Source organism: Lutjanus erythropterus, chromosome 11 (genome assembly GCF_056507025.1).
Source record: "Lutjanus erythropterus isolate fLutEry1 chromosome 11, fLutEry1.hap2, whole genome shotgun sequence".
In the NCBI taxonomy this organism is placed as follows: Eukaryota; Metazoa; Chordata; class Actinopteri; order Lutjaniformes; family Lutjanidae; genus Lutjanus; species Lutjanus erythropterus.
In genome coordinates, this window is record NC_139327.1 from 12,267,965 (window position 1) to 12,294,006 (window position 26,042).

At 37.2% G+C, this 26,042-nt stretch overlaps 1 protein-coding gene across 1 annotated transcript; it reads left to right on the forward strand.

Annotated features, from left to right (window-relative positions):
• Positions 1–1,592: 1,592 nt before the first annotated feature.
• Positions 1,593–20,269, forward strand: tm7sf2 (transmembrane 7 superfamily member 2). The gene is made up of 11 exons (XM_084730823.1): positions 1,593–1,703; positions 4,362–4,444; positions 6,767–6,963; positions 8,656–8,710; positions 9,576–9,770; positions 12,015–12,118; positions 14,492–14,611; positions 15,057–15,225; positions 16,022–16,102; positions 16,328–16,450; positions 18,842–20,269. The coding sequence occupies exons 2-11, from the start codon at positions 4,372–4,374 to the stop codon at positions 19,000–19,002; spliced, it is 1,278 nt and encodes a 425-aa protein (XP_084586949.1). The 5' UTR covers positions 1,593–1,703; positions 4,362–4,371; the 3' UTR covers positions 19,003–20,269.
• Positions 20,270–26,042: the final 5,773 nt, after the last annotated feature.

A 26,042-nucleotide genomic window follows, 5' to 3' on the forward strand; every position in this document is an offset into this window, starting at 1 on the left:
GCCAGTGGAGTTTGGTTGGTTTGGAGAGAGTGATATTCAGCTTGTATAGTGGCAGTTTCCCTGTCTGAAAAGGCTGTCTCACAGCAAAGTAAAGCAGTGAAAATATTTGAAATATGGCATACACTTTAACTGATATTGTTTTTTTAGGTGGTTAAATACATTTTGATGCTGACTCTGTCCACAGCAGTCCATTGCTTAGCTTCCTACACCAGTACTCCCGCTGCTTCTCCAAATTGGGAGCATGCTGACTGCCATCTACTGCAGGTAATACACTGACTATTGATTAGTACCTCATACAATACCACTTCAAACTCTCCCTTTAACAGTTCTTTTCTTAGGTATAGGGTTGCACTTTTTTTTTACTTTAAAAATATGAATAAATCTTTCAACACTAAAGAGAACCAAACAACACTTATTTTGTGCTAAAATGTTATCAATAAGATTAAGTTATTGAGAGTGAATTTGGGACAGCAGATCTATATTACATTCCAGGCACTCGCCATACAAAGTGGGCATGAGCTTCTAGTACTTGGGTTTAATATTAAAATATGAGGAGCCCTTCTCATCTTCCAAAATGAATAATCCATGATACAGGCTAAACTTTTTTAGCACATGTTCCCCTTGCAGGAAATGTGTTCAGTGTGAATACAGAATCTGAGCATTTAAAGGGAAAAGTTCTGTCGTGGAAATCTCATGTATTAATAAATGCTTTTAGGGGCCTTTAGCTAAATAATTTGCAATCCGAATGTCATCTGATTATGTAATCTGTGTCTTAAGACTAAATTAACTGTGGCTGATTGACTGCAGGTATCTCTTGCCTTGAGGTTAGCTGATTCTCTGTTTTCTGTGCATGTCTTCCACAGATAAACAGTATGTTTTTGGAATGGTTTAAATGTCTGTCTATAATAAAAGTGTATGACTGTGAGATTCAAAATGAGTGGTGTTCTTTTACAAAACCAGTCTTTTTATTTTTAATTTTTCAATTCAGTTTAATTTCATTTATTTTCCAGAGTGAGTTTGCTCGTTCAAGTTGACTTTTTATTTAAAATGTTTAGCTTTGGTTAAGTTTTTATTGTTATTGTTATTGTTTATTGTTGTTGGCTTTTGTTTTTTTTTTATAATATGGCACTATTTGTCAGGGGGAAGAGAAGTAAGAAGTTCAGAATATGTATTAATATAAACACAATTACAAATTTCACAATTTTATTTTATTTTTTAATCTCATGTCTAGTTTTTAGTTTTATTTCAGAACTAAAATGCCTTTTCATACCTGGTTTTGTTTTTAGTTTAGTTTTAATTATCTAAATAACCTCAGGCCTCAGACAAGTTGGCACGGGTAAATTTGAAAATATACTGTTGTAATTAAATTGTAATTAAATTATTTTTTTTAGTTGCAGTCTCAGAAGTCGTTTAACGCAACAATATTGTAAAACAGTAATGTAATTCAGGTGTATTTCACAACATCTTCCAGCCATTCCTCTTTGTAGTAGGCAGCTGACTGTCGCCACCCGATGAGCTCATTTGATTGGCTAAGCCCTGTTCTCTCCACCCTCTTCTGATGACCTCGGAATGATCTGATTGGCTTAGGGGCAACTACGTGCTGTTGAGCGTCTTTCGGGGGCGTTTCCATCTGCAGGCTGCTGGATGGATGGGTGACCAGACTTTCATTACTGTCCCGTCTACACGTCCATGCCTTAACACCGGTAAGATACTGTATTAATTTACTGTGTTAGAAGACAAACAGTCTCATGGTCTTTACGTACGCAGCGTTTTGTGCTCAGTTTCTCTCACGCTCAGGTGATTTTATCATCAGCAGGTAACCAGACAGCAGCTGGACAGCCTTTTGTCTCACGTTTCATAATAGACTTGCATGGACACAGGACCTAGCGGCAGTTTGACCTGAACTTTGTCTCGGTTATTTAAGACAGCAATGGCTGTAACACAACACTAGTGTACACAATGACAGCCAGTATACCCTTAATCCTACCAACTGGGGTACCTAACTACCCCAGAGGGTCACACTTTATCACGTAAACAGGTGCTTTATTCTCATTCCAGTTTTTCATGACTTTGTCAATTAATTTGTTCCCAATGACTTATGACCTTTATGAGATATCATTGTTTTCCGTTTCTGTTTTAATTAGTGCTGTTTAAACATAGGGGAGACTGGGGGCAGTTGTAACAGGGGGTAATTATGGAGTTCCTAAGCCACGCCCCTTTTGGTGTGCTAAATTCGGAAAAAAAGTATGAATTGTCAATGGCATGAGGCAAATTATTTTTTAATTCCATCGAACTGTGCCACAAATTACAAATATGTTTGTCGATTTAAAATATAACTTTACAAGTCAAGAAAGTCTCCTAGCGCTTTTATCAACCGTGAAGAGAAAAAAATAAGTGATGCCTATTGTTGACTATTTCCTTGCATAGGGCTCCCAAAGCCACTGGGGGGCCCTAAATAGTGTAACATAGTGATGATGTGTATTCAGTAGAAGATCTGCCATTCAGTATCTTCACTGCTATTCAAAGTAAGACAGTCACTGTTCAGAGGTCAGCGAGGAAGCTTTACTAATATCATCATTTATTACAACTTTGTTTCTAACATTTAAAATAATGGTTTTAAGGAAAATGCAGTGTCTCCCTCATTTTTGCAGATTGAGATTTGAGAGATTGAGACAGTTATAAACTATAGTAATAATTGTTGGGGTCAACTTAAGGTTTGCGATATCAGTTTGAGAGCAAATGTTTTTTTTCACAGATCCACCCTCATCTCCATTTAAAGTGTCCTAGATGTAATGTATTAAATGTTAAATGCATGCCCATGGACCACTTTAGAGGTTTTAGAATCACCTCACTATTAGAGATGCACCAATTTCAATTTTCTTGGCCGATTCCGATTTCCGATTTTTTGAAGGGTCTGGCCTACTGATTCCGATTTTGGCCGATTCCAATTTTCAGTCTTTCTAAGAACTGTAATTGACAGCATTCACAAACATTTTTGCAACTTTTCTTGTAAAAATTAAATTGGATGTTCATAATAAGACACTGACTATTAAATATTCATTAAATAATATTTAAATTTCCTCCAAAATCCTCCAGGTTACAGCCAGGCCTTATTATAGTTTTATATTAAGATTCTTAATGGGTGAACATGATCTCATGAGAGAATCACGCAGGATTTCGCAAGACGTGATTTCACGTGATCTCCTGTGGAAGCAGATGGAAACAAACCGGAGACTGACGCGGTGCAACAGTTTGCTGCAGTAAAACTTTGCCGTGAGAAAAACAGACGCAGAAGTTAAACGAGTCTGGATGAGAAAATGTTTGAGGAGACACATCAACACAGGTTGTTTATCCTTCATCCAGAACAGGAGGTGAGATTTTAACTGTCCCTCTGTGAACAGCAGTCTGCTGCTGGCTAACATTAGCATGAAGAGCTACAAAGTTTACGGCTGTTCTGCGACATTGTCAGCTGCTCTGTCTCGTTGAAGACTGTATGTAGCATGTGTCTGAGTGTGTAGCTGTTATCAGCGCTGTGGTGATATCATGGTCAGTTTGTCTGCTGCACGCATGACATGACCATCGTGCAGAACATGTGTGACAATGACCGGCACAGAATCGGATATGTGATACTGACCAGCTGATCAGGGCCTGTCATGTGAAAACCGGCCTGAGCATTGCCGATTAATCGGTGCAAGTCTACTCACTATAGTTTCAAAAAAATAGGTCCCCCAAAAAAACATTTTCCACAGGGCCCCCAAGAAGCTAGAAACGGCCCTGCATGTAATCCCAGTGTAGCTTTTCACAATTTTGAAATGAAGAGGTCTAATAATCAGCCCTGATGATTAAAACACCTGTGTGGACATGCATAATAATGCATCGTGATGGATAAGTATAATGTATGAGTTGATGTATATAAAATCAAAGTCAGTGGTAACTATAGCTGACAGATTAAGGTAGTTTAATAAAAAGTATATATAAAATGACAATACTCAAGTAAAGCACAAATAAGTCATGGTTGTAATTAAGTACAGGACTTAAGTAAATATACTCAGTTACTTTGCACCATTGCAATTAACAAGAATTTATGTGAATTTATAATGAGGCACACTGTGGGCTGGGCTGTCTAAAAAGGAACATTGGTGTTATTATATATAGATTCAAAGGTAAATTGCAATAAGTTTTACTGCAGATTTTACTATTATAATTATTGTAAGTATTACATAAGCTTAATTCTAAAAATGTATGTAGCTTTTGTTGCTAATAAAAGTTATACATAATTGTAAGGCTTAATTACAGCTATTTATTTGTTCTTCAGATGTCTTTATTTTGACTGAAATGCATCTACCTTAATACTTTTGCAGGAGACCAACAATGAGGCCAAACAGTCAAGCACTCAAACACAAATCCTCACATGACACAGAGAGGGAGTTTGGAGGAACCCTGGGTGAGTCACAGCAGATCAGACCACCTTACCCACTATCACAATACTTCTGTTTTCATTTCATTTAGAGTTGGGACTGATCCAATCCAATATCAGTCCTGGGTGCAGACACTGACCTAATTTACTCATTGGATATACTGATCCACCTTCCGTAGTCTGATGTTTTTATGAATTATAAATTAATTATAATAAGTAATTAGCTTGTTTTTTTTTATAAAGACCTTTAACCCACTGTAACGTCCAGGTGTTGGCTGTGGTGGAAACAAAAGTCTGCCTGTGACAGACTGCAGGTACAACTGTGGGGCTGGGTCATTAAAATTAACATTCTAATTAATAGTGGATGGGTCACAGGTGGGAAAAAGTGTTAATTTCCTCAGAGAGTAAAGAGTGGAGTAAAAAAGGCTTTGTGCGCCTTTACACCCAACACGACAGCAGCATAACTTCATTAATTATTTAATTCTGTGCCCCCTGGGGAGTTTTGTCTGTCCTGTAAAGATTATAACTAAATTTTTTAGATTTGAATGTAGGGCTGCAACTAACAATTATTTTCACAGTCGATTAATTGGTTGATTATTTTCTCAGTTACTTGATTAATAGTTTTTTGTTTTAAAATGGTGAAAAATGTCCATCAATGTTTCCAAGATGACGTCCTCAGATGTCTTGTTTTACTCAAAGATATTCAATTTATTGTCAGAGAGGAGTAAAGAAATCAGAAAATATTCACATTTAAGAAGCTAAAATCAGAGAAATTAGATTTTTTTTCTTAAAAAATTACTCCAATTATTTAGTTATCAAAATAGTTGCCAATTAATGCAATCGTCGATCAATAATTGACTGCAGACATTACTGAGTGCATGGAAACGAAACTGAAAGCAGCTTCTCTAATCATTTAAGTAAATCACTCAGACATCAATACAACACACAATAAGCTCAAGCTGCTGTACATCATTTGAAAGATAATATGTCTTACAGAGGTAAAGGTGCAGATGCAAGTCTCTAAATTGGAGAAAATAATGTTTTTGGGTGGGTGGTGAGTGGATGATTAATGCAGACATGCGGACTAGGATGAACTCAGAGCCCATTCGCACAGATAAATAGCGTAAATGCAGTAATGCAGCATTACTTGGATTAGCAACTGTAATATAATTAGTAGTTTTAAAATTGTAATCTCACTACTCGTTTCTGGGAAAAGAAATAATATTACACTAATGAGTTTCTGAGTAAAGTGTTACTGCCCAGCACCGCCTCACACGTGTCACTTCACACTTCTTCTGTTTGCAAATTGTGAATTTACATGTTCATCACACTGTGTTGCTTACAGGTAAAGTTTCTTTTATGTATACAAAACAGTACATCAAGAGTGATTCTCAACTAAAACTGAAAACTTTTTTTATTTTGATTTTGTTATTACTGTTATTACTACTATAATTATTTCAGTAGTGAGAAGTTAGGAAAAGGTACTGGTTAAGTAGTGGTTTGCAATATTCATCCCTGTTTCTCAGTGAACTAAAGCAGATTTTAGGAAAAGGAGGAAATAAAAGGCAGCAAACAAAAGAGCAATTTACTAATTTACTATTTTTTACATATAGACATTGTTACTTTTACTACTACTACTATTACCATTTTTTTAAGCATCTTTGAGTATCCTGAAAAGTATAATGAATTATTATTGCAACATTTCTTGGTTCATAAATTTTTCAAACCAATTATTTCTGGGCAGGTATTTTCTTGGTTAGATCATCAAACTGCTGCCACAACAGAAATAATCAGATGACAAAAGTGGCTGCAGTAAAGATGATCAGTAGTTTCACAGCATGAACACCATCAGCACAGGACTTATCATTACAGCTCTGACTGAGAATCATTACAAACGCCCGACTCAGATCTGTCATTGTAGACATGACATGAAATCAGAGGACAAACACATCACAGCTTCTGTCTGTCTGCGTGTGTGTGTGTGTGTGTGTGTGTGTGTGTGTGTGTGTGTGTGTGTGTGTGTGTGTGTGTGTGTGCGTCTCCTGCTGTGTTCCCTAAATTGAGTATCGCAACCAATTTTCTCCCCAGCTGTTTTTAAAGTAAAGTCATGTTTTGAACATGACGGCTCATCTCTCTGCAGACTACAGATCCCACGATACTGAAGTAAACCACAAGCTTTGTTGCACCCATACTGACACAGTCTAACTGTTTTACTGCTACACAGTTAATATACATACACTATATTAATCTGGTACATTAGATCTCAGTGGTCAAATGTACTTGATTATTAGGTTTTTCCTCTCAGTAATGTCAGCCAGGATGTCACTGTTATCTGTAATCATCTCTTAGGTGCCATATGCATTCCCATCTTTCTTCCGTTGACGGTGCTGTTCCTGATCTGTGTGAGTCGGTCCCCTGAGGCCAGTGTGCTCCAGTGGCCCCCACCTCTCCCCTCCACCGACCAGCTGTGGGACCCTCTGGCCCCTGTGGTTCTGCTCAGCTGGATCGCTCTGCACGCCCTCCTCTATTTGATGCCATTAGGGAAGGTACGGCATGTTCATAAGCCTGGTACAAGGTTAAATTTAATCCAGCTCAGGTGATGAACACACCAATGAGATGCTGCCTCTGGAACATTTGTTGAGGGCATATGGTGACTCTGATCATTCAACCAACTATAGAGTCATCAGTTGTATGTTTTATTCATATAATATATGAAATAATGATTATCATCTAACAACTATAAAATGTAATTACTAAATGAATTATACCAATTATTAAAAACCAACAAAATACATTGTTAAAGCAGAAATTTTTCCAAGCAACTATCACTGTGGCCATAATTACAAAATAATGGCACTTTGAATTTGCCTTAATTTCCCAACATTTTTATGCACTTATTGGTTTTCCCCCCGAAAGTTACATAAGAAGACTGACACCACTCACAGATGTGTCTGCTAAATACAAGGCTATAGCCAGAAGCCAGTTAGCTTAGCATAAAGCCCAGAAACTTAGGAAAACAGCTAGCTTGGCTGTAGAAAGTCCCCCAACCAGCACATTTAAAGCTTATTAATTAACACATAGTATCTCATTTCTTAAGTCGTAATGGAAACTCCAGCAAGTTACTGCTCCGGGCCAATAAATAGTCCCCTGGTAAAATATTTGGATTTTACGCGAAAGAGATATAACATGATATTATAGTGAGCTTTAGAATTGCTGGAAGCTGTGATTTGTTCACTTTGGAGCGACACTAGCTGTTTCCCAGTTTCCAGTTTAAATGCTAACCAGCTGCTAGCATAGCTTCATATTTAACATGTGAGTATTGATCTTCTCGGTTATTTGCAATGGGGCAAATAAGTGTATTTCCCAAAATGTCCTATGTCATGTTTATCTGTGACATGCTAAAATGAAGTGTAAAACAAATGAAGGTAGCAAAAGAGAGAGAAAAGGAGTCACAAAGTCAGAAACTTTCTAATTACTGGTCAGATTGATGATATTGATTTAAACATCAGCCACCATAGGTTACACCAGACTGAGAAAGATTGCAGCTGCAAAGTGTAATGAATTGAACAAGGGTGCTTTTAAAGGTTTATGAGTTCAACCTTTCATTTGCATTTGTAAGAGGACGAATGTGTTATTTCAAAGTTAGAGTGCCACTTTTTTTCAGTAATGCTTAAAAGTAGGACACAGTTCATTTCACTGAACATTAATTATAATTAATTGTGATGTTTCATTGCTGATTTGCAGAAAACATATTTTATCTTGTGCTATTGGTCACCCTTTACATCTGTGGATTTTATAAATATTTAACCAGTGAAAAGAATTCAAAAGAGTTACCATCTCTGACAATGCAGTGTTTATAATTTCCAGTTTTGAACATACATCGTTTCTGCCTGACAGCAACTATATATTTTCCACAGCATCATATATCATGATGTGGAAAATATTCTCGCTTGTATAGTGATAATAGTTTCAGCCATATCATCCAGCCTTAGTATGACACTGTATTTTATGCATATAAATCCAAACATGTGCATGACTTACACAATTTTGATGAGGTGACTTTCCATTTATATCCACAGCTAGTTAAGATAAGAAATATATAAATAAAGTTATATATAAAGAATATAGAGAAACGTCTTATGAGCTTTGACTGAGCCTATGACTCTGTTCCAATTATTAGTATATGCATAGGATGTCTTTAACATGTTCATGTTTTAAATGAGTTTGTTTTCCTGCAGGTGTCTGAAGGATTAGTGCTGAGGGATGGAACACGTCTCAAGTATCCCATAAATGGTATTGCTGTGTTCTGTTTTTATGATTATTATATATTTCTAGGATTTCATATGCATATGTTAAAGGCACAATTTGAAGTTTTTTTGGTCATATTTTAAGTGTGACTTTGAGACATGTCGCTGACCAACATGTAACTGAGGAGAAGTGACCCTTTCTAAGTCCCGCCCCTTTTTGTCCCAGTAACACTTGAGCAAATTTTGGTCAACTTTCTCCTTTTCCTGAAATAGTGACATATAGGGCCACATCTTAAGTAAGCGAATGTTAGCAATATGCTAACTGACTAGCTAACTTGCTAATTATTGATCAGCTATCTAGTTAGCTAGCGTTTTGCTAACATGCGCTAACCTAAGATGCGAATATATGTAATTTTTACAGATCATCTACAAAATTTTGTTTCCTTTTAACAGAAGTGAGCCTATCACATAGCATATCTAAGTACAGGAAACAGGGAAGTAAAAAGAGGTGCTAAGCTAGCTAACTGTCATTGGAGCACAGAGTGAAAAGAGGTGGTTAATTGTGCTCTGGAACATTACTAGTCTATAACACTTAAATGCCTTAAAGTATGATAGTTGTAATATTTCACTGCTATGCTTGAGTTTTACACAGGTTTTCAGTGCAAGTGCTTTGTTCATATTTTAGATGCTTCACTGTAGTAAAATTATCCTGCTGTGACTTTTTATTTTTACTTTAACCTCTCTGGTTCCCTCCTTATCCAACCTCGAGCTGAAGTTTACTGAAGTTACACAATCTGAAGTTCTACCTCTTCCAACTTTTTACCTTTTATAGAAAATACCAATCTGTGTCAGTCTGCTTATCTCTGTCCCCCAGGCTGCAGTATTTAGTTGTGTTTGTTTCTGTCCCTCAGGTTTCCATGGCCTGTGTATCAGCGGTGTGCTGCTGGTGTTGTTGGTGGGGCTCGGGGCGCCTCTTGGGTATCTGTTTGAACTGCTGGTGCCTCTGGCAGCGTGTGCGATAGCAATGTCGTTCCTGTTCTCCGTCTACCTCTATATCCGCTCCTTTTGGGCTCCTTCTCCTGCTCTCGCTTTGGGGGGCAACACAGGTGAGAGTGCAGGTTCATCGCTAAAGGAAGAATACACCCTAAATCACTGTTTAAACACGGTTAGTGGTGTTGCACTGTGCATTTGTAGCCCTGTTTTATTGTTCGGTGGTGGATTTTTGGCGTTCCTCTGGGTAATTATCTAACAGCCGAGCTCTTCAGGAGCCCGCAGGCATCAGGAACACTTTTTCAAGTAAGCTGACCCTGCTGCAGCCGCTACACTGTGCTCTGCTGCATCTGAAGCAGAAATCTGAGAACATCCAGTATTATGATTCAGCTCCCGCTCGCTGACGATTACCTTCATTCCAGTGTGTGAAAAGAAAAATCGAGCTACAGGCTACAACAATCAAATCAGATGGGAAAAAAAATAACAGTTTTTGGTCATTCAAACATGAAATGAATTTAGTTAACATGTAAAACAGGAACATGCATGTATGGTTAACTGATAACTGAAAAATAGAGCCAAGACAGGAAGGAATAATGTGTCTGCACACAAAACAACACTTTTCTCCAAAGATCACAGCAGACATTTTGACTTGTAATTGCAGGAAAAGCACAGATGGGACTAGAACTGTTAACAATGGTTACAGCTAGAGATGAGCCCATCCAATATTCAGTACTGGTATTATTTATTTAATTATGGTTAATTTGATAGGGGCAGATATAGTACACAAAGACAACAAGAAAACTGAAAACAGCTATCTGATGCAAATATCAGAGCAAATGCTTACTTGCAAAACTTGTCCGTGGAAGGGCTCTTGATAATAAGAGACTGGAAGAGCAAGGTAAGAAGATGGTAAACTGAATACAGCAAAATATCATAAAGCTAAGTAAAAAAAAAAACTGATGAATACACGCTGTTGCTGAATTAACCAGGATTTGGTAGTTGTCTGAAAAATGGTGAACTTTGCAGCAGGTTTCAAGTGATCAGGTAGCAAGTTCAAAGACTTTGCTCTTCTCACAGAAAAATCTGTCTGAGCAAAAGATGTTTCGAACTTTACAATTATCCCTTGAAGCTGCTCTGGTGGGTCTGCTGTAGCTCCGTAGTTTCTTAGAGAGGCTGAGGAGAAATCTTATGTCAGATATTGATCAAATTCTGGCCAAAATCACCGGATCTGATGGGGGGGACTATAATCCGGTATTATCAATTTGCCTAAACTATCACGTAAATGCTTAACTGAACTTGCAATATGACATAAAAACAGATGTGTCCCTAGTAACACATATGAGCAGCATGTGTCATGTGATCAGCAGCTACAACAGCTACAACTGTCATCATGTCAGCTGTGTTATTTTGAGCTCAAGGAAGAAAAAAGCAGAATACCCATGTGCAATTTATTTTTAATTTTGAATGTTTGATCTGTTCTGACCAATCAGAAATGCTGCTAAAAAATCTGTGTGTAACAAATGTTTTTTAATTAGGTTAATTAAAATGCATCCATCCATATTATTAACAGCTTAATTGTTTAAGAGAGGGTGGTAGATACAGGTACTCAAGGTCAGACTTAAAAAAGTGGTATTTGTTGTCAAATCGAAGGTTTACAAAAGTATTGACTTATTGATACTTTTTCAACACCACACGTTTAAAAACAAAAACAATACAGTGTTAACATTTGATAAAACTGCAATTACCAAAGTTATAAAAATTGATTTATGTGCTTATCAAGCTCTCACTTCAGTTCAGTGTTATTGTCCTGTCTGAAATTAATCTTGCAAAACCAGACAGTGTGCAGTAACTTTTTCTTTGAACCAATGCTGTGTGCAGGATGTTAGTTAAAAAAGAAAGAAAGAAAAGGAAAAATGTGCTATTTTTGTGCCTAGGACTTTTCTCTCACCTTGGTATGGAAAGAGATACTGAGTATTGTTTTTTTATACTACTACTGCATTAAAGTCTAAATTTCTGGTATTGTGACAACTGTAGTATCGAGCCATTCCTAATTACAGCTCTGTCTCCTGTGAAAAAGGTTTATTGTGTCTAATAATGTGAGTGTAGTAGACAGCGGATTTAATTAAGCTAATTGAAATAAACAGCAATTGGGTTTCAGCTAATTGCTAATTATTTGACCACTCATAGATTATTTAAAAAAAAATCTAATAAAGTCAGACTAAGACAGACTAAGTTCACCTCTAAACATGATATCAATTCACTTTTCACACTCTTTTTATAGTTTAGACCTGCAGACTGAGAGACTGCAGAGTTTTATATGTGGATTTGTTTTAACGTGTTTGTCCGTCTGTCCTGTATAGGAAATCCTCTGTATGACTTCTTCATTGGACGAGAGCTAAACCCTCGGATTGGAGACTTTGACCTTAAATATTTCTGTGAGCTCAGACCGGGTCTGATTGGCTGGGTGAGTTAACCTGCAGGAGTGTACGATCTGTTCACTTTCACACCCACACATTTTTAAAGTTTCAAATTCAGACACGGATGAAAATGTCTGCTAAAAGCTTCACATACACTGCAGCCTGTCATTTCCACACGCAAAGAGGAAATAATGCAGCAAAATAATTGAATTTAAAAGCAAAAGACCTCAAGTGAAGAAAGAATCTACTGTGATATGTGGGGTGTCTGACTTAATACAAAATACTGAATAATTAAAGGTCTGTACTTGTGAACATTAATTAACACCGATGGTGATTTTTGTTCGAGAACCCAACTGGACCAACAGGTGGCGATGTTGCTCTCTTTTCATCTCCCGTAATCGTTTGCAGTCTTACTTTGACACAGTCAGAGAGGGAAACTTTCCTCCCTGATGACCTGACCCAGTGAGACATTTGTTGAGGACAGAGATGAGCATCGTTATCTGTGTCTGAGTCATCAGACCCAATAAGACAAAATATAGAAGTTCCAGTGAGAATCACAAATAAGCTTCCTAAAATTACAGCAAGCTTCTCTTTATCCTCACCAGTCACAAGAAACAGCATGGAGACAGTGAAATAAAAGAGTCATACTGGAGAAGGTTGATGTAATGTGTCTATATTTACATTTTTTCTCTGTATTTACAGTGGAAGCAGTCAAACCTTTGCACATCTGAATGTTTTTAAGCTGGGTGCGTAGGAGAGGACAGAAAAAGCTCCCTCCAACTGGCTACAGACAGTGTGTGGGAGATTTTTGCTTCCTGTTGAATGTTAAAACTATTTACTTTTAACTGACAACATCTTACAATTGATGATAACATCCCAAATAATGGACATTTTAAAGGCTAATACAGTGAGGTAAACAGGAGTTTTCTTCTGTTTACTCATCAAAAAATCAAACTTTACTTTATATATTTTATATCATCTGTGAGTTGTTCACAACATGCAGTGATGTTAGTATTTTTATGATTCCAACTTTTATTATTTTTTCTAAACCACAAAACATTTAATCATAAATGTCATTAATACATTAGATCAGGTCTGTTCCATTGCTTTTTTAGAAGAGCCAGATTAAAAAAAAAGTGCCAAGAGGCCAGACATTTACATTTCCAATGTATGACATGCAAAGTTAAGAATTCAGATGTATTAAACATGGCACCTTTTTTTTTTTTACTTTATTAGTTTTCACAATTAAAAATGAAACATTATGTACAGAAGTACAGGAAAAACAGTGTACCTTTGTAATCCTAGATTTGAAGTAACTTGTTGTATTTATAAACACAATGTTGTATTTATCATCTTTTTCATTCAGTTTGACTCCTAAATTTCCTCTGATGTAAGATCTTTTAAAATATAAGTGTCTCTGTGTTTAACAGCAGACATAACAATGAATGGACTAATTACCGTATTAATAAAATTTTAATCTTAATGATCTAACATTGTAAGCAGCCATATATGTTTTTCATATTATGTGTATATAACATACAGTAAAATACACTCAATGCAGACTTATTATAAGTTCATATTATTCATTGGTCTTTATTTTTATTTTGTTTTCAATTCAGTTTAGTTTTAGTTTCCAGAGTGGGTTTAGTATTTACTTTTTACTTCGCTTTTATAAATTTCAGAATTAAAATTCTAAAAAAAAAATTATAATATGAGGGGCATTTGTCAGAGTTAAAATTTAAAAGTCCAGAATAGGTATTACAATACAACCAAAGAGGTTTCTCAAAGCAGTTGACTCTGAAACTGAAGACATTTCCTGTGTTTATTTATTTTGTTTTAATTAGTTTTATAATTGCAATTTTATTCAGTTGTCCTTTTTTTCTGCAGTGATTTTTTTTAATTTCAGTTAACTAAAACTTTTTTTCCACACCTAGTTTTAGTTTGTGGTTCAGTTTGAGTTGACTGTAATGTTTTTGTGTTTGACGTGTCACTTCACAGTGACTTTTTGTCCAATAAATCAAATAACATCATCTCAGCATCACTGTAAATGAGGGCAGTCCTTCAATGATTTCTTGAGATTAAATAAAGGTTGAATAATAAATAGACCTTTTTCACAGCAGCCATATTGGTATGAAATTCTAGGTGAAGACAGGTGTTACCAATGATACTAATTAAGATCCTGTTCAGTGTAGCAGAGACTTTGAGCCGATGTGCAAAATAGCAGCAGCCTTTTTGACCTGAACAGAACAGAATCTTAATCAGTATCATTGGTAACACCTGTGTTTACTTTACTATTTCATGTCAAAATGGCTGCTGTGAAAAATGTCTATCCCTCTACCAGTGCCTGAGAAGTACAGGTGAAAAAATGCCGCCTAACTAGTGATGTGAATCATTATTCACTTCAGCTGTTTTCCTCTCAGGTGGTCATAAACCTTGGCATGCTGATGAAGGAGGTGGAGCTTCGAGGTTCCCCGTCGCTCGCCATGATACTCGTCAACAGCTTCCAGCTGCTGTACGTGGGAGATGCTCTGTGGAATGAGGTGAGGGGGCTACAAGGTCAGAGATGAAGATTATGCTCAGTTCTGCAGGTCCAAATGTCATGTGAATTATCATTTTAGCCCCACAGACATTTTAAAATTAATATTTGTACTTATAACCATTATAATTAGATTTTTTTTACTTAATGGGGTAGTTCAGATTGTTTGAAGTGGGGCAGTGTGAGATACTTATCAGTAGTCAGTGTGTTACTGACTGTAGATAACAGCAAACATGCACCCAGTTTGGAAAAGCAGAGATGTGCACAAGCACAGAAGCTAAAGCATTGAACTGCTGTGGGTGGGGTCTGCAACAAAAGGTATTTTAGCCACTTGGAAGTGACTAAAATACATTTTGCTGCCAACCATGTCCACAACAGTACACTGCTTAGCTCAGCTTCAAATAATCTGAACTCTCCTTTAAATGTCATGCACTGCTGTGTTACAACAGGAGGCTGTTCTGACCACCATGGACATTGTGCACGATGGTTTTGGCTTCATGCTGGTCTTTGGAGACCTGGCCTGGGTTCCCTTCACATACAGCCTGCAGGCTGCCTTCCTGGTTGTGCACCCACAGACCCTCAGTACTCTCGGAGCAGCAGTTATAGTTATACTGAATGGTAATCATGTAACACTTTATTTGCCATACAATGTCATGACACATGAAGAGGTCTCTATGAATGTTTATAACTGTTGTCATTAACTGTCGTTCACTCAATAATGACTTTTTTAATGCTAAGTTGGCAGTGTTTGAGATGTCTTTGTTATGACAACGTGACTAAAGAAACTGTTTAGCTTTATGTATTATTATTACATTATACTGTCATATGCAGTCTGGAAACAAGTACACAAACTAACTGCTGTCTGTCCACCAGCTAACGCTGTAAGTCAAATCACTTTGCTACTGTACTCTGTTGTCAAAGTGGCCTTTTAACATTTAATGAGATCTTTATGACAAGTTCAAAAAGTACCACTTTAATTGAGGTTAAGAAAAATATTGATGACACACTTATAATGTTCTCATGACAGCCAGTGTGAAAACCAACCACATATGACAGTGAAATGTAATGTTAAGACATGAAGCTGAACTGTTTCTTTTGGTCTGACAATGTCAGGTTGTCATGACAAACACAGTGACAGGTTATCTTGTCTTGGTTAATGTCAAGCTTTCATAACATGGATATTATTGTCTCAGATTAATTCAATTTGTCATAAGAAAGACATTTTTGTCTCAGTTCATATCAAGTTGTCATAACAAAGACATCATAAAAAATAAATTAAAATGTCATGACATGGTTATAACAGTGTAATGACAGCCTTATGCACACCCTTTCAAATAAAGTCTTTTCTCACGTGTCTTATCCTATGTTTCATGGTTATAGATAGTGATGTTAATATTTGTCTCTTTGCCGTCAGGTATTGGATATTATATTTTCAGAAAATCCAACTCACAGAAGAACCAGTTCAGACGAGACCCTTCACATACGAGTGTTGCAAGTCAGTAATGTTTGTATCTTTTCAATGTATTCTCTTAATCAAGACAAATTCTGTCATTTATGCTCTTTCACACCTTATTTCTGTCTCAACTTATGCTGTATCTGAAGAGGAGGAAAATGCCTTCACTCCATGTGTCAGAGTGAAGTGGCAGATGGGGGACTTTACCTCTGAAGTGACGTGCAAATTTTACTCAGAAATATTTCCTTTTTCCACAACTCCTTGTAGGATTAGAGACAATCGCTACGGCAACAGGGAAGCGGCTGCTGGTGTCCGGCTGGTGGGGTCTCGTTCGTCATCCCAATTACCTCGGTGACCTCCTCATGGCCCTGGCGTGGTCCCTGCCATGTGGTAAGACAAAAACGCCTCCGCAAGGCTCATCTTGCATACAGGCCATAATGACATAACACAGAAAGCCCTCATTAGAAAATGTAGATGACATCATAGAAAAAAGGTGAATGTCAGGCTGAGTATTCACTCGTATTCAGCCTTATTAATCGTGAGAGTCAATAGATGTGTTTTTAATGATGTGAAACAAAAGCACCTGTGCTCATTTTTATTCGAGACTCATCACTTCATTTTGACTTGTACCTGCAGTACGACTGGACTATGACACAATTTAAGAAGTTCTAAGAAGAATATTTTCAGTTCCTTTAGTCTACTCTGACAGTAAACTAAATATGTTGTGGTTGTGGAAAAAACGAGGCATTAGAGGGTGTTAACTTCGACTCTGGAAAACACTGATCAGTATTTTTCACAGTTGTCTGACCTTTTATGGACCAAACAACTGATTGATTGAGATGAATATGAGTGATGAAAATAATAATTGTTAGTTGCAGCCCTTGACTAAAACTTGTAATAATCTGCAATGATGGATTTATTAGCCACATATAACCTTGATATGTCTAAGTTTTCAGTAAACAGTTACTAATTTTTCACAGTCAGTAGTTTAGGAGCAGCAGTAACATTTATTTGGAATGTGTTATTCAGAAATGTGTTTGTGGCCAAGTCAAATATTCACTCTCATTTTAGCTCTGATTTTTCCATCATTGACTGTAAATAAGGATGGACAAAAATGTAGCCAAAATGTCCTGGATATGACTGCTGCCACCTTGTGCTTGTGGCATCATTTGCAGCCAGAGTCTGCTCAGCAATGATCGGGTTCGGAGTTCCTGCCCATACAGCCATCTGACTCAATCACAAGCAGGGCTCAGCTGTCACTCGTGGCAGGAAACCCTCTTTTTATAGCATCAAAGAACTAATTAAAACCAAACTCATCAGAAAAATAAACACTTGAGCATATATCAGCATGATAAGAACTACCTAAAATGACAGAAACCATCTTTATGAAAAATTTATTTGACGTGTACTTTGATGTTTTAGCTTAGCAGATGGGACAAAAGCAGGCAGGGTTTATGATCTATACTGCATCCAGCCACCAGGAGGCGATAGAGATGGTTTGGCTTCACTTTAAGGGAACTCTCATGTCATCCCTCTTTATATACAGTCAATTGTCTCTGTTAACTCCTGAGTTAGCTGCTAAATGTTCACTTGGTAGATGCTAACTGCATGTTTCTGCTGTCTGGTGTTGAGCAGGTTGTGTAAAATTAGTTTTTAGAACTTTTCACTAAAGCAGCTGGCAGTCAAAATGGCACCATCAGAGCAGTGAGACAAAAAGCTGGAAGCTTGAAAACAAAACCTGTGAACTTAAAGATGCTAACAAGGTCTGTGGAGCTGAGGAGAACTACAGAGTCATGTCATAATGATCTGTGGGTTCCCACAAGTCACTAAGTGCAAACCTTTTCATGTACAAGCAATTATGTGATCCAATATGGCCACACAAATATTGATTTTATAGCTGCAGTAAATCAGAACTCCCTGACCAAAAAAGGCTAACAAAATTACTCGAGATTTAATGATGACTTTCAGAACGTGTGCTGTTGAGGCATTCTTTTGGAATCAGAAACGTTTTGGGGTTTAATATCCAGCCGCAGCCATTGTGATTTTTGCAGATTTCCTTCCTGTCCGCATTAGATAATTATACAGTGTTTGTGACTGATGCAGAAGCATTAAAGGCAGCAACAGTCTGTTCTCTTTGTTCCTCTGTAAGCTGCCTTATGTTCCGTTGAAAACACTTCCTAAAATGGTGACTGTCAGACTTTTGTTACGGCTGACACATTCTGCTCATTGATATTCAAACTTTCCGTGACTCAACTTGTGTAGCTGCCTTTGTAATTGAGATGTACTGTAGTCTCTGCTGTAATTGCAGCCGCAAAAGTCACAAACTGTTAAATTATGCATTCAGAAAGGAAAAAGTCATGATGGCATATTCCAGACGGATAAAAGCTGCTGTGACAAAGAGGAACAGTGGTCACAGCCAGACCTTTACTGAAAAAACACCGACCGAAAGACAAAAAGGTATTTGCTCCAAACACAATAGAGAGCGGTCTCCAAAAAAATTACCATGGAGATGAATCAACACTGGGAGCATTAGAAGCTCAATCAAACTGGTATTCACAGCAGGGCTTTTGTACAATACAGAATGAAAAGAAAATGTACAGCTATTTGCAGAGGAGGACGGAGATTTGATTACAGCTTGTTTCATGTCTTTCACATCATGAATATGGATGTCAGTTGTAAAAGAAGGTGTTGATTTTACTCTTTTCTCTTCCTCATCAGTGAATCATAAATGTACTAGTTTACTTTGACATTATGTTTTGTTTTTTTTCCGCTTTTCTGTAGGATTCTCACATCTTCTGCCGTACTTCTACGTCATATATTTCACCATCTTGCTGATTCACCGAGAGGACCGTGATGAGAGACAATGCAGGGCCAAATACGGATTGGCGTGGGACACCTACTGTCGACGTGTCCCCTACAGGATTTTCCCTTATATATACTGAAGGGGAAACGAGCTGGGTGGACCGGGACCAAAACTGTCAATATCCTCCCGACCCTCAAACTTAGCAATAACTTTAAATTGTTAATCATCCTTCAGTTAAATAGACCAAATGTAATAAATGGTGCTGCCACTGGGAATCTGCAGGAAGCTCACAGTTTTAATCAGCCCTGATTCATAAAGCTTTGGTTCAATTACACTGTGATGTAATGGATGAATCACTGTTTCTAAGTCGTTGCATTTTTTTACCTTAAAACTTTACAGGAATCTGATATAAAGTCGGTCTGCTTTGCACACCTCTCTCGTTCTGTCGTTCCACAGAACATGGATTTCAGTCCTGGTTGATTTGATGACACCTCGTTAATAGTGATAACAGTAAGTGCGTCGATAAATGACAAACTTTTGGCATTTTACTGAAGAAGTCTTCCCAAAATTTGATAGGAAACTGTGATCTAATCTTATACTGTACACAGCATGAGTCTGTGACTCGGTGTGCAGCCTGTCACCTGCAGCCTTTCATCGAACAGCTCACTGTGGCCGCTCCTTGCTTCATTACTCCCTGCAATATTTCCAACTGATCCACTGTCAACAGATGCTGAAAATGACCTTTGTCTTGTTTTGTAGACACATTTTTTATAAACAGTTTTAAGCTCTGACAAACACATGGCATTTCCTGTAACTACTTCATTATCTCATGTTGTACTTGTTAAATGCTTTTAATGTGAAGCTGCAGCAGAGGGAAATGTTTGTTTTGCATTAGCTGTGACAGTACAGCAGTGTTTCTGGGAACGTCGCTACAGACATTCAGTTTGCAAATTTGAGATTATTTCTTCAAAGGTCCAGTGTGTAAGATTTTCTCGCAAAATATGCAATAAATGTTACCTTAGAATTAGCTGTTTATGTCTAGAGGGCATCTGCCATGTTTCAACAGTGGCCCAGAACAAACAAACCAAACACTGGCTCTAGATAGGGCCTTTGGCATTTTTTGCAAGTTTCACAGCTAACATACATTCTCTGACACCACATGCTTGGAAGGGGAGGGTTGAGGCGAGTTGTTTACAATTTGCAAGCTCACCACTAGTTGCCAGTTAATCCTACACATTGGGCCTTTAAACACACTGCAAGTGATAACTGGTGCTGCTACTGGGAATCTGCAGGGAACTCACAGTTTTTGATCAGCCTTGATTTGTTAGGCTGCATTTCAATTATAAAACGATGTTCAGTGGATCGCAGGCTAATGGCAATCCTCAGAAACATTTTGTGCAACCCCCAAATGAAATTCATGCATTAGTTTAATCATTCCATTTCAATACTTTCATTTTCAGTAGCCTACATTTAATACGCTACTGGCCACTGCATCAAACTGCACTCTGCCAATAAGCGTTTGTCAGGGTAGGGATTGGTTGCATGGCAACATTCTGTCACTAATGCTAGTGCTGTATTTTGGCAGACAAATCTGCAGTTTATTATGGAAGGGAGATGGAAAAATCACCACTGAAAAAAACGAGGTTTCAGCAAAATATGGATCAACTCTTATTTTGTCAGGGGGACAAATAAAGTGATCTGACTTATCTGCAAACAGGTGAATTCGGTGCTCAAGGAATTTTTAATGTTAAATGCCATTGTGAGGGCAATCACAAATCTTACAAGGTCATGTTTTCCTGTGCAGCCCTCAATCATATGCTGTCTCCATAAATTGGTACTCATCAAAACCCAGAGAATCCCTGCCTTACTGGAATCTGATAAAAGTGAAGTCAGTCTGCATTACACACGTCTCTCATTCTGGGTTTACACTTCTAAAACATTCCAGCTGAAGAGGTTAAAGCTGTAGTTGAAACAGTTCAGGATTTCTTTTTTCATAAAAATGAGATAAACTCTCAAAAAAGGTCTTATTGTAATGAGAAAAACTTTGCCTGGAAAAAAAAAGAAATAAAAAGCAGAATATCAGTGCCTTCTTTTAATGGAAACACTGGCGCATAGCATTTCTACCATGTTTGCTTTTTACACTTTTTTCCTTTTTTTTTTAAACATGTTGTTATTTGTGAAATACATTTGAAATAAACAAACAGCAAACAACAATCAGATTGTGCATCTTTTTTTGTAAATATATTTTACTGGTTTTCAAAGGTTTTATCCCATGAGACTAGACAACACAAAGCAAGTCAATCACCCACTCATCTCACAAACACAAAGAAGCACTATGCATCAAGTATGTTGACAAATTAAAATCTCCATATCCATCCCAACCACTCTAACAACCCACTCAGCTATCCATAGGATTACAGGTTACAGAATAGCCTACGTTGATGTGTATGTGGGAGAAATATAATAAGATTAGTGGTCCAATATAAGATCTTCAGTGGCCGATGCCAATATTTAAAGAGCAGGGTGGCTGATGGACCATATACAGTGTTTACATCAGAAGGAAGAAAAATCTGTATAATTCCATTGGTACATGTTGTATATTAATTTGAAATTAATTGCCTGATCAATTAATCCGTCTATCACTAAATACGATGATCACATAATTGTGTCAACCATGAATCTTAATTGTACTTTTGAATCTCTCTGGGCATTATGGGAAACACAAAATATGTGTTAATGTGGGGGAGCTCTGACATTAGTTTTCATTATATATTAAGCTTATATATAAGCTTATTGTATGAAGATTTGAATCTAAACTTTTTGAGGATGATGAAGATGAGATGTGAACAGCTCATAGCTATTAGCTGCCATCTTCTCAGGCCTGTGAAGATGGCAGCTAATAGCTGTGTCAGTTTTTAATAACCTTCTCCAACCTGTTATCATCAGCCTGTTTAAGTGGAGTTTCTTTGCAGCGTTCAGGCTGTAATAACAGACGTTCACCAAGCCTGTGGGTTCCTTTAGTTTCTTTAACGTGTCAGGTTTCTGCTTTCAATACGCTTTGCTCCAAATTACTCTAAAGGAACAAAAGGTGGGCCTGTATGGGTTTTATTAGTACAAGTAAATGCAGCCAGAGGCTCCTGAAAAATGGTGTTCCTTCTTGGAAGTTTTATTCAGAGTGAGTTATTCACTCTGTCGGTGGCAGGTGGTCTTTTTATTAACAAATTGTTTGCTGCCACTTTCCCAAATAGATGTAGAGACCTGTTCTATTAACAGGCAGTGCAGTTTGTCTAAAAATTCTGTGCATCAGATTTGCCCTTTTCAATTATAAATCACCCTGGTGAAAATAATATCTCTCCCACATGTAGCCTGCAGATGACAGAGCGCTCTGCTGATGCATACCTTCATTTTTCACCTTTAAGCCCATTTACTTTACAGCTGGCCTCTGGCCTCGCCTACACACCACTCAAGCTAGTTTGTGTTGTTTTTCATACGCTAAGTGCTAATTAGGAATGTGCTTGTGTAATTCTGTGGATTTCCATATAGTGGTATCTTTCATGTATATGCATTATATGTACATTATTTTTTTCCCTGATTCTGTTCATTTTATGTGCCACTTCACAGACCTGTTCAGAAAAGTGCATGATAAATATAAAATTATTGTTATCGTATGAGATTGGTCATTTGAATGTTGGCTTATACTAAACTTTACTTAATTTTAATATATTTATTTGACCATAGACATGACACCTGGTAGATAATAATGAGTGATAACCGGAATATTCCATTTTTATAGTGCCATCTAAAGCTGTGGTTGAAAGGAACTCAATACATTTACTGCTGGATACTTATTTACTATAATCTTTTTAACAGAGGGAATTAACTAAGCTCTTCTGGTTCTATATAATTTAGAGCAGAGTTTTTCAAAGTGGGAAGCCGGCCAAGGGAGGCTCAGTGAACGTCTGCTACTTCAGCACCACGGACAGCGCCATGGATTTCTCTATACGCAGCACAGTTAGGCTGCTGATATTTTCTTTCTATTACAAAGAAAGTAGTTACAATAGATTCTACTGCAGAAAGAAATTACTTCCTACATGAAACTGCTCACAACAAGGTCTGTGTATTATTTTTGAGCCATCGGGTCATGATATTTGGAAAGAGGCACTGAGTTTGAATTGTTCAAATGTATAGTTTTTGTGCGTGGAGCAACACAGGACATGTACCATTTAGTCCATTATATTTGAGAGAAGGCAGAAATCTCTTCAGCCAATATCTCTAACTAGGCAACTCACACCAAAACAGACAAAACAAAACATGCCAGAGGAAAAATAGGTGTTTTTGGCTTTGGGGTGAAGTGTCCCTTTAAAACTTATTCTCCACTACAGCTTAGAGGGTTGTATTATACTAGATAATAGTTACTTTTCAGAATAAGAATAAGATAAAAAAGCACATGATATATAATTATGGACAAATACAATACCTTTAAACATAAATAAGTAATTTAGAACCTTTTCACAAATTACAAAAGTTAATTGGAGCCTTTATCACAGATGTCCATGAATTAGCAGTTAGGAACTAGACTAAACTTTCATTGAACTAATTGTTCAAAATGTCCAATATTTCACAACAAAATTAAAGATTAGGACTGGAAACCACCAACTACTCAACTGTATAGAGAGGTTAAAATAAGCTCCAACTCAACCTGCTGTGACACTCAAATGCTGATTACATAGGAATGCATCAATAATAACAATTAAGAATGTAATGTGTAGTATATATAACAGTCAAGGGCATTTTCCTCTTCTTTCCTCTTCCAGAATATGTACCTTTAAAACTTGTAGAATTCTGAATGGGTGGGCTGACTTGTATTGTTAATTTTACTGAAGTACAGGTCTGAGTACTACATCCAAACACAATCCATTTCCATTCATCCATTTTCAGTAAAAGATTTGGATAACCATGCAGCAAAGATCTGTTCATTATTGCTTAAACAGCCGAAATATTCTCACCATCAGTTGAATGTTTCTCAGTTTGATAGTAATGCGATACTCAGTTTGTGTTCTCTTTGAGAAAAGTTGCTGTTTCCGTTCCTTCTCACAGAAAGTTATGACGATCTTTCAAGTGTTTAACCTCCGTTGTGATCAATATTTCAGGAGTCTGTCATCAGGGGTAAAATTAGACACTTCATGATCATTACTAAGAGCAAAAAGGGCACAGCAGAAACCCTTTGATGTAAAAGCCTCCAGGCCTCATTCATAAAACATATACTGTGATTTGATCTTAAAATTTTAATCTTAAAGTTAGTTGTGTGCAGGGCATTACAATTGTGCTTAAAGTAGCCTGAAAAGGGACCATAATGTCAACAACCTGTATGTCCTTTAGTCTGAACTGGTCAAAAACACCAGCATGGCTACAGACAAATGCTTTTTTTCATGCCACCACAGGTTCCCAGTTTATAAATAACATTTATAAATAATTTTTATTTTTAGCTAAAACACATTTTAAAGGTCACATTATCTCGTTTATTTTTCAGAGTAATTTGCACACAATGGACAAATGAAATGCCAGGATTTATTACAAACGAGGCAATTAATTGAAAATGAACCCAGGATTTAGTTACAGATGAAAGCGGTGGGTATTTTTATAAAAGAGACAGCAGCTGACAGAGTGAGTCACGCTCAAGTCTCTGTCTGGACAGACGATCCGCAGTCCAAATAAAAACATACGTGTGAACAGGTTTGACACATTCTTGGACACAAACAGCCACCGATAAGACAGCACATCTGCTCCTGCTTCATCAGGATGAAAGAAAGCAAACATCTTCATTTTGTAACGTCGAATGGAAATGATCCAGTTATAAAATGATCAGAGAAAAGGAATTTAATGACTAGAGTTGATTTGGGAGTAAGGTGGTGAGTTTCATTTTTTCCCTCTCAGTCTTGAAGTTAAAACTGCCAAACGAAAGCCTGTGTAAATTATTAAAGAGGTGCTCCACACTTAAACATGTTTTTGAGCAGTAAACTAAGTTTTATTACTGTACTGTGATATAACACATCAATGCTGGGGTTGATACTGACATTTTTATGAATCTATACAAAATCTGCATTTCATGTGTTGAAAATGGCTCAAAACTCCACCTGTGTTTTTAAACCATCCTGAAACTTGCAAGGCCAGTTCTAACATCGAGTCAACTATTTGGGACTGCTCTCCATCATGAGATTTATGTTTTTTTCTAATCACCTCCCCCTGCCCACATTTTCAAATACTTGCGAATCGAGAGCTACCATGTAGCCATAAGGCCACACTCCCTACAGTGGCAGTCCTGTGTACCCAAACACCACCATCCTCTCTCAACTCTTTACCACTTTTTAGCATTTTTTACAATCATCCAGTTAAACAGCTCAGACCTGGGTTGCAGTTACACTTTAAGTAAAGGAATTCCCACTGACCACACAGCTATTTCCGACGGGTCGTTTAGCCTTTCGGCTCTGTACCCAGGTCAGATGACCGATTTGATCAGGACTACTACAGTCCTGGAGCTCATCTCACATACCACCAGACCAATTGGCCTAAAATTGTTTGTGCACATTATGACTGTATGCTGAAGGATCTCTCAGGGTTGTGGTGATTCGCAGTTTATTTAAAAACCTTGAAAAACCTACATATAACTTACACTAACTGCTGACTCCTCATTCCTCTTAACCGCAAGTGATCGACAACTTCTAGGCTAAAAAGAAGGCTTACCTACTAACTGTGTTGGAGACTAATCATTTACATGTTAATTAAAGAGGGGATAAATCTGAATATTCTTCTCAGGTTCCAGACAGAGATCTGCACACTACTGAGTCCACTCCTTGAGTATTTCCTTTTTCTGTTTTTCCCTTTTTAATTAAATCCCTTCTTTTAATTAAATAATTCACTTTTGAGTTATGCTTTCTCTTCTCAGTGTTTCCAGTCTTCTTGTAATTGTCATTGTTGGGGTATTCTGTCAGTAAAACTTAATATTTTTAGTTACAGTGCAGGACCCTAATATAAAGTACATTATGTCCTTATGGTTTCCTTATGTATTCATGTCTCCACAGCCATAATAATATGCAACATCCCAGAGTGCCTTGCATAATAATGAATGAGCAAAATGTGTGTCTGTGTGTGTGTGTGTGTCTGTACCCGTGCATGGACCAC

What these genes read in the sequence shown, in the direction of transcription:
- tm7sf2 (XM_084730823.1), top strand. Translation starts at nt 4,372, where the DNA reads ATGAGGCCAAACAGTCAAGCACTCAAACACAAATCCTCACATGACACA. An exon ending in ATTTGATGCCATTAGGGAAG is followed by an intron (nt 6,964 to 8,655) that starts GTACGGCATGTT and finishes GTTTTCCTGCAG; the next exon opens with GTGTCTGAAGGATTAGTGCT. An exon ending in GAGATGCTCTGTGGAATGAG is followed by an intron (nt 14,612 to 15,056) that starts GTGAGGGGGCTA and finishes GTGTTACAACAG; the next exon opens with GAGGCTGTTCTGACCACCAT.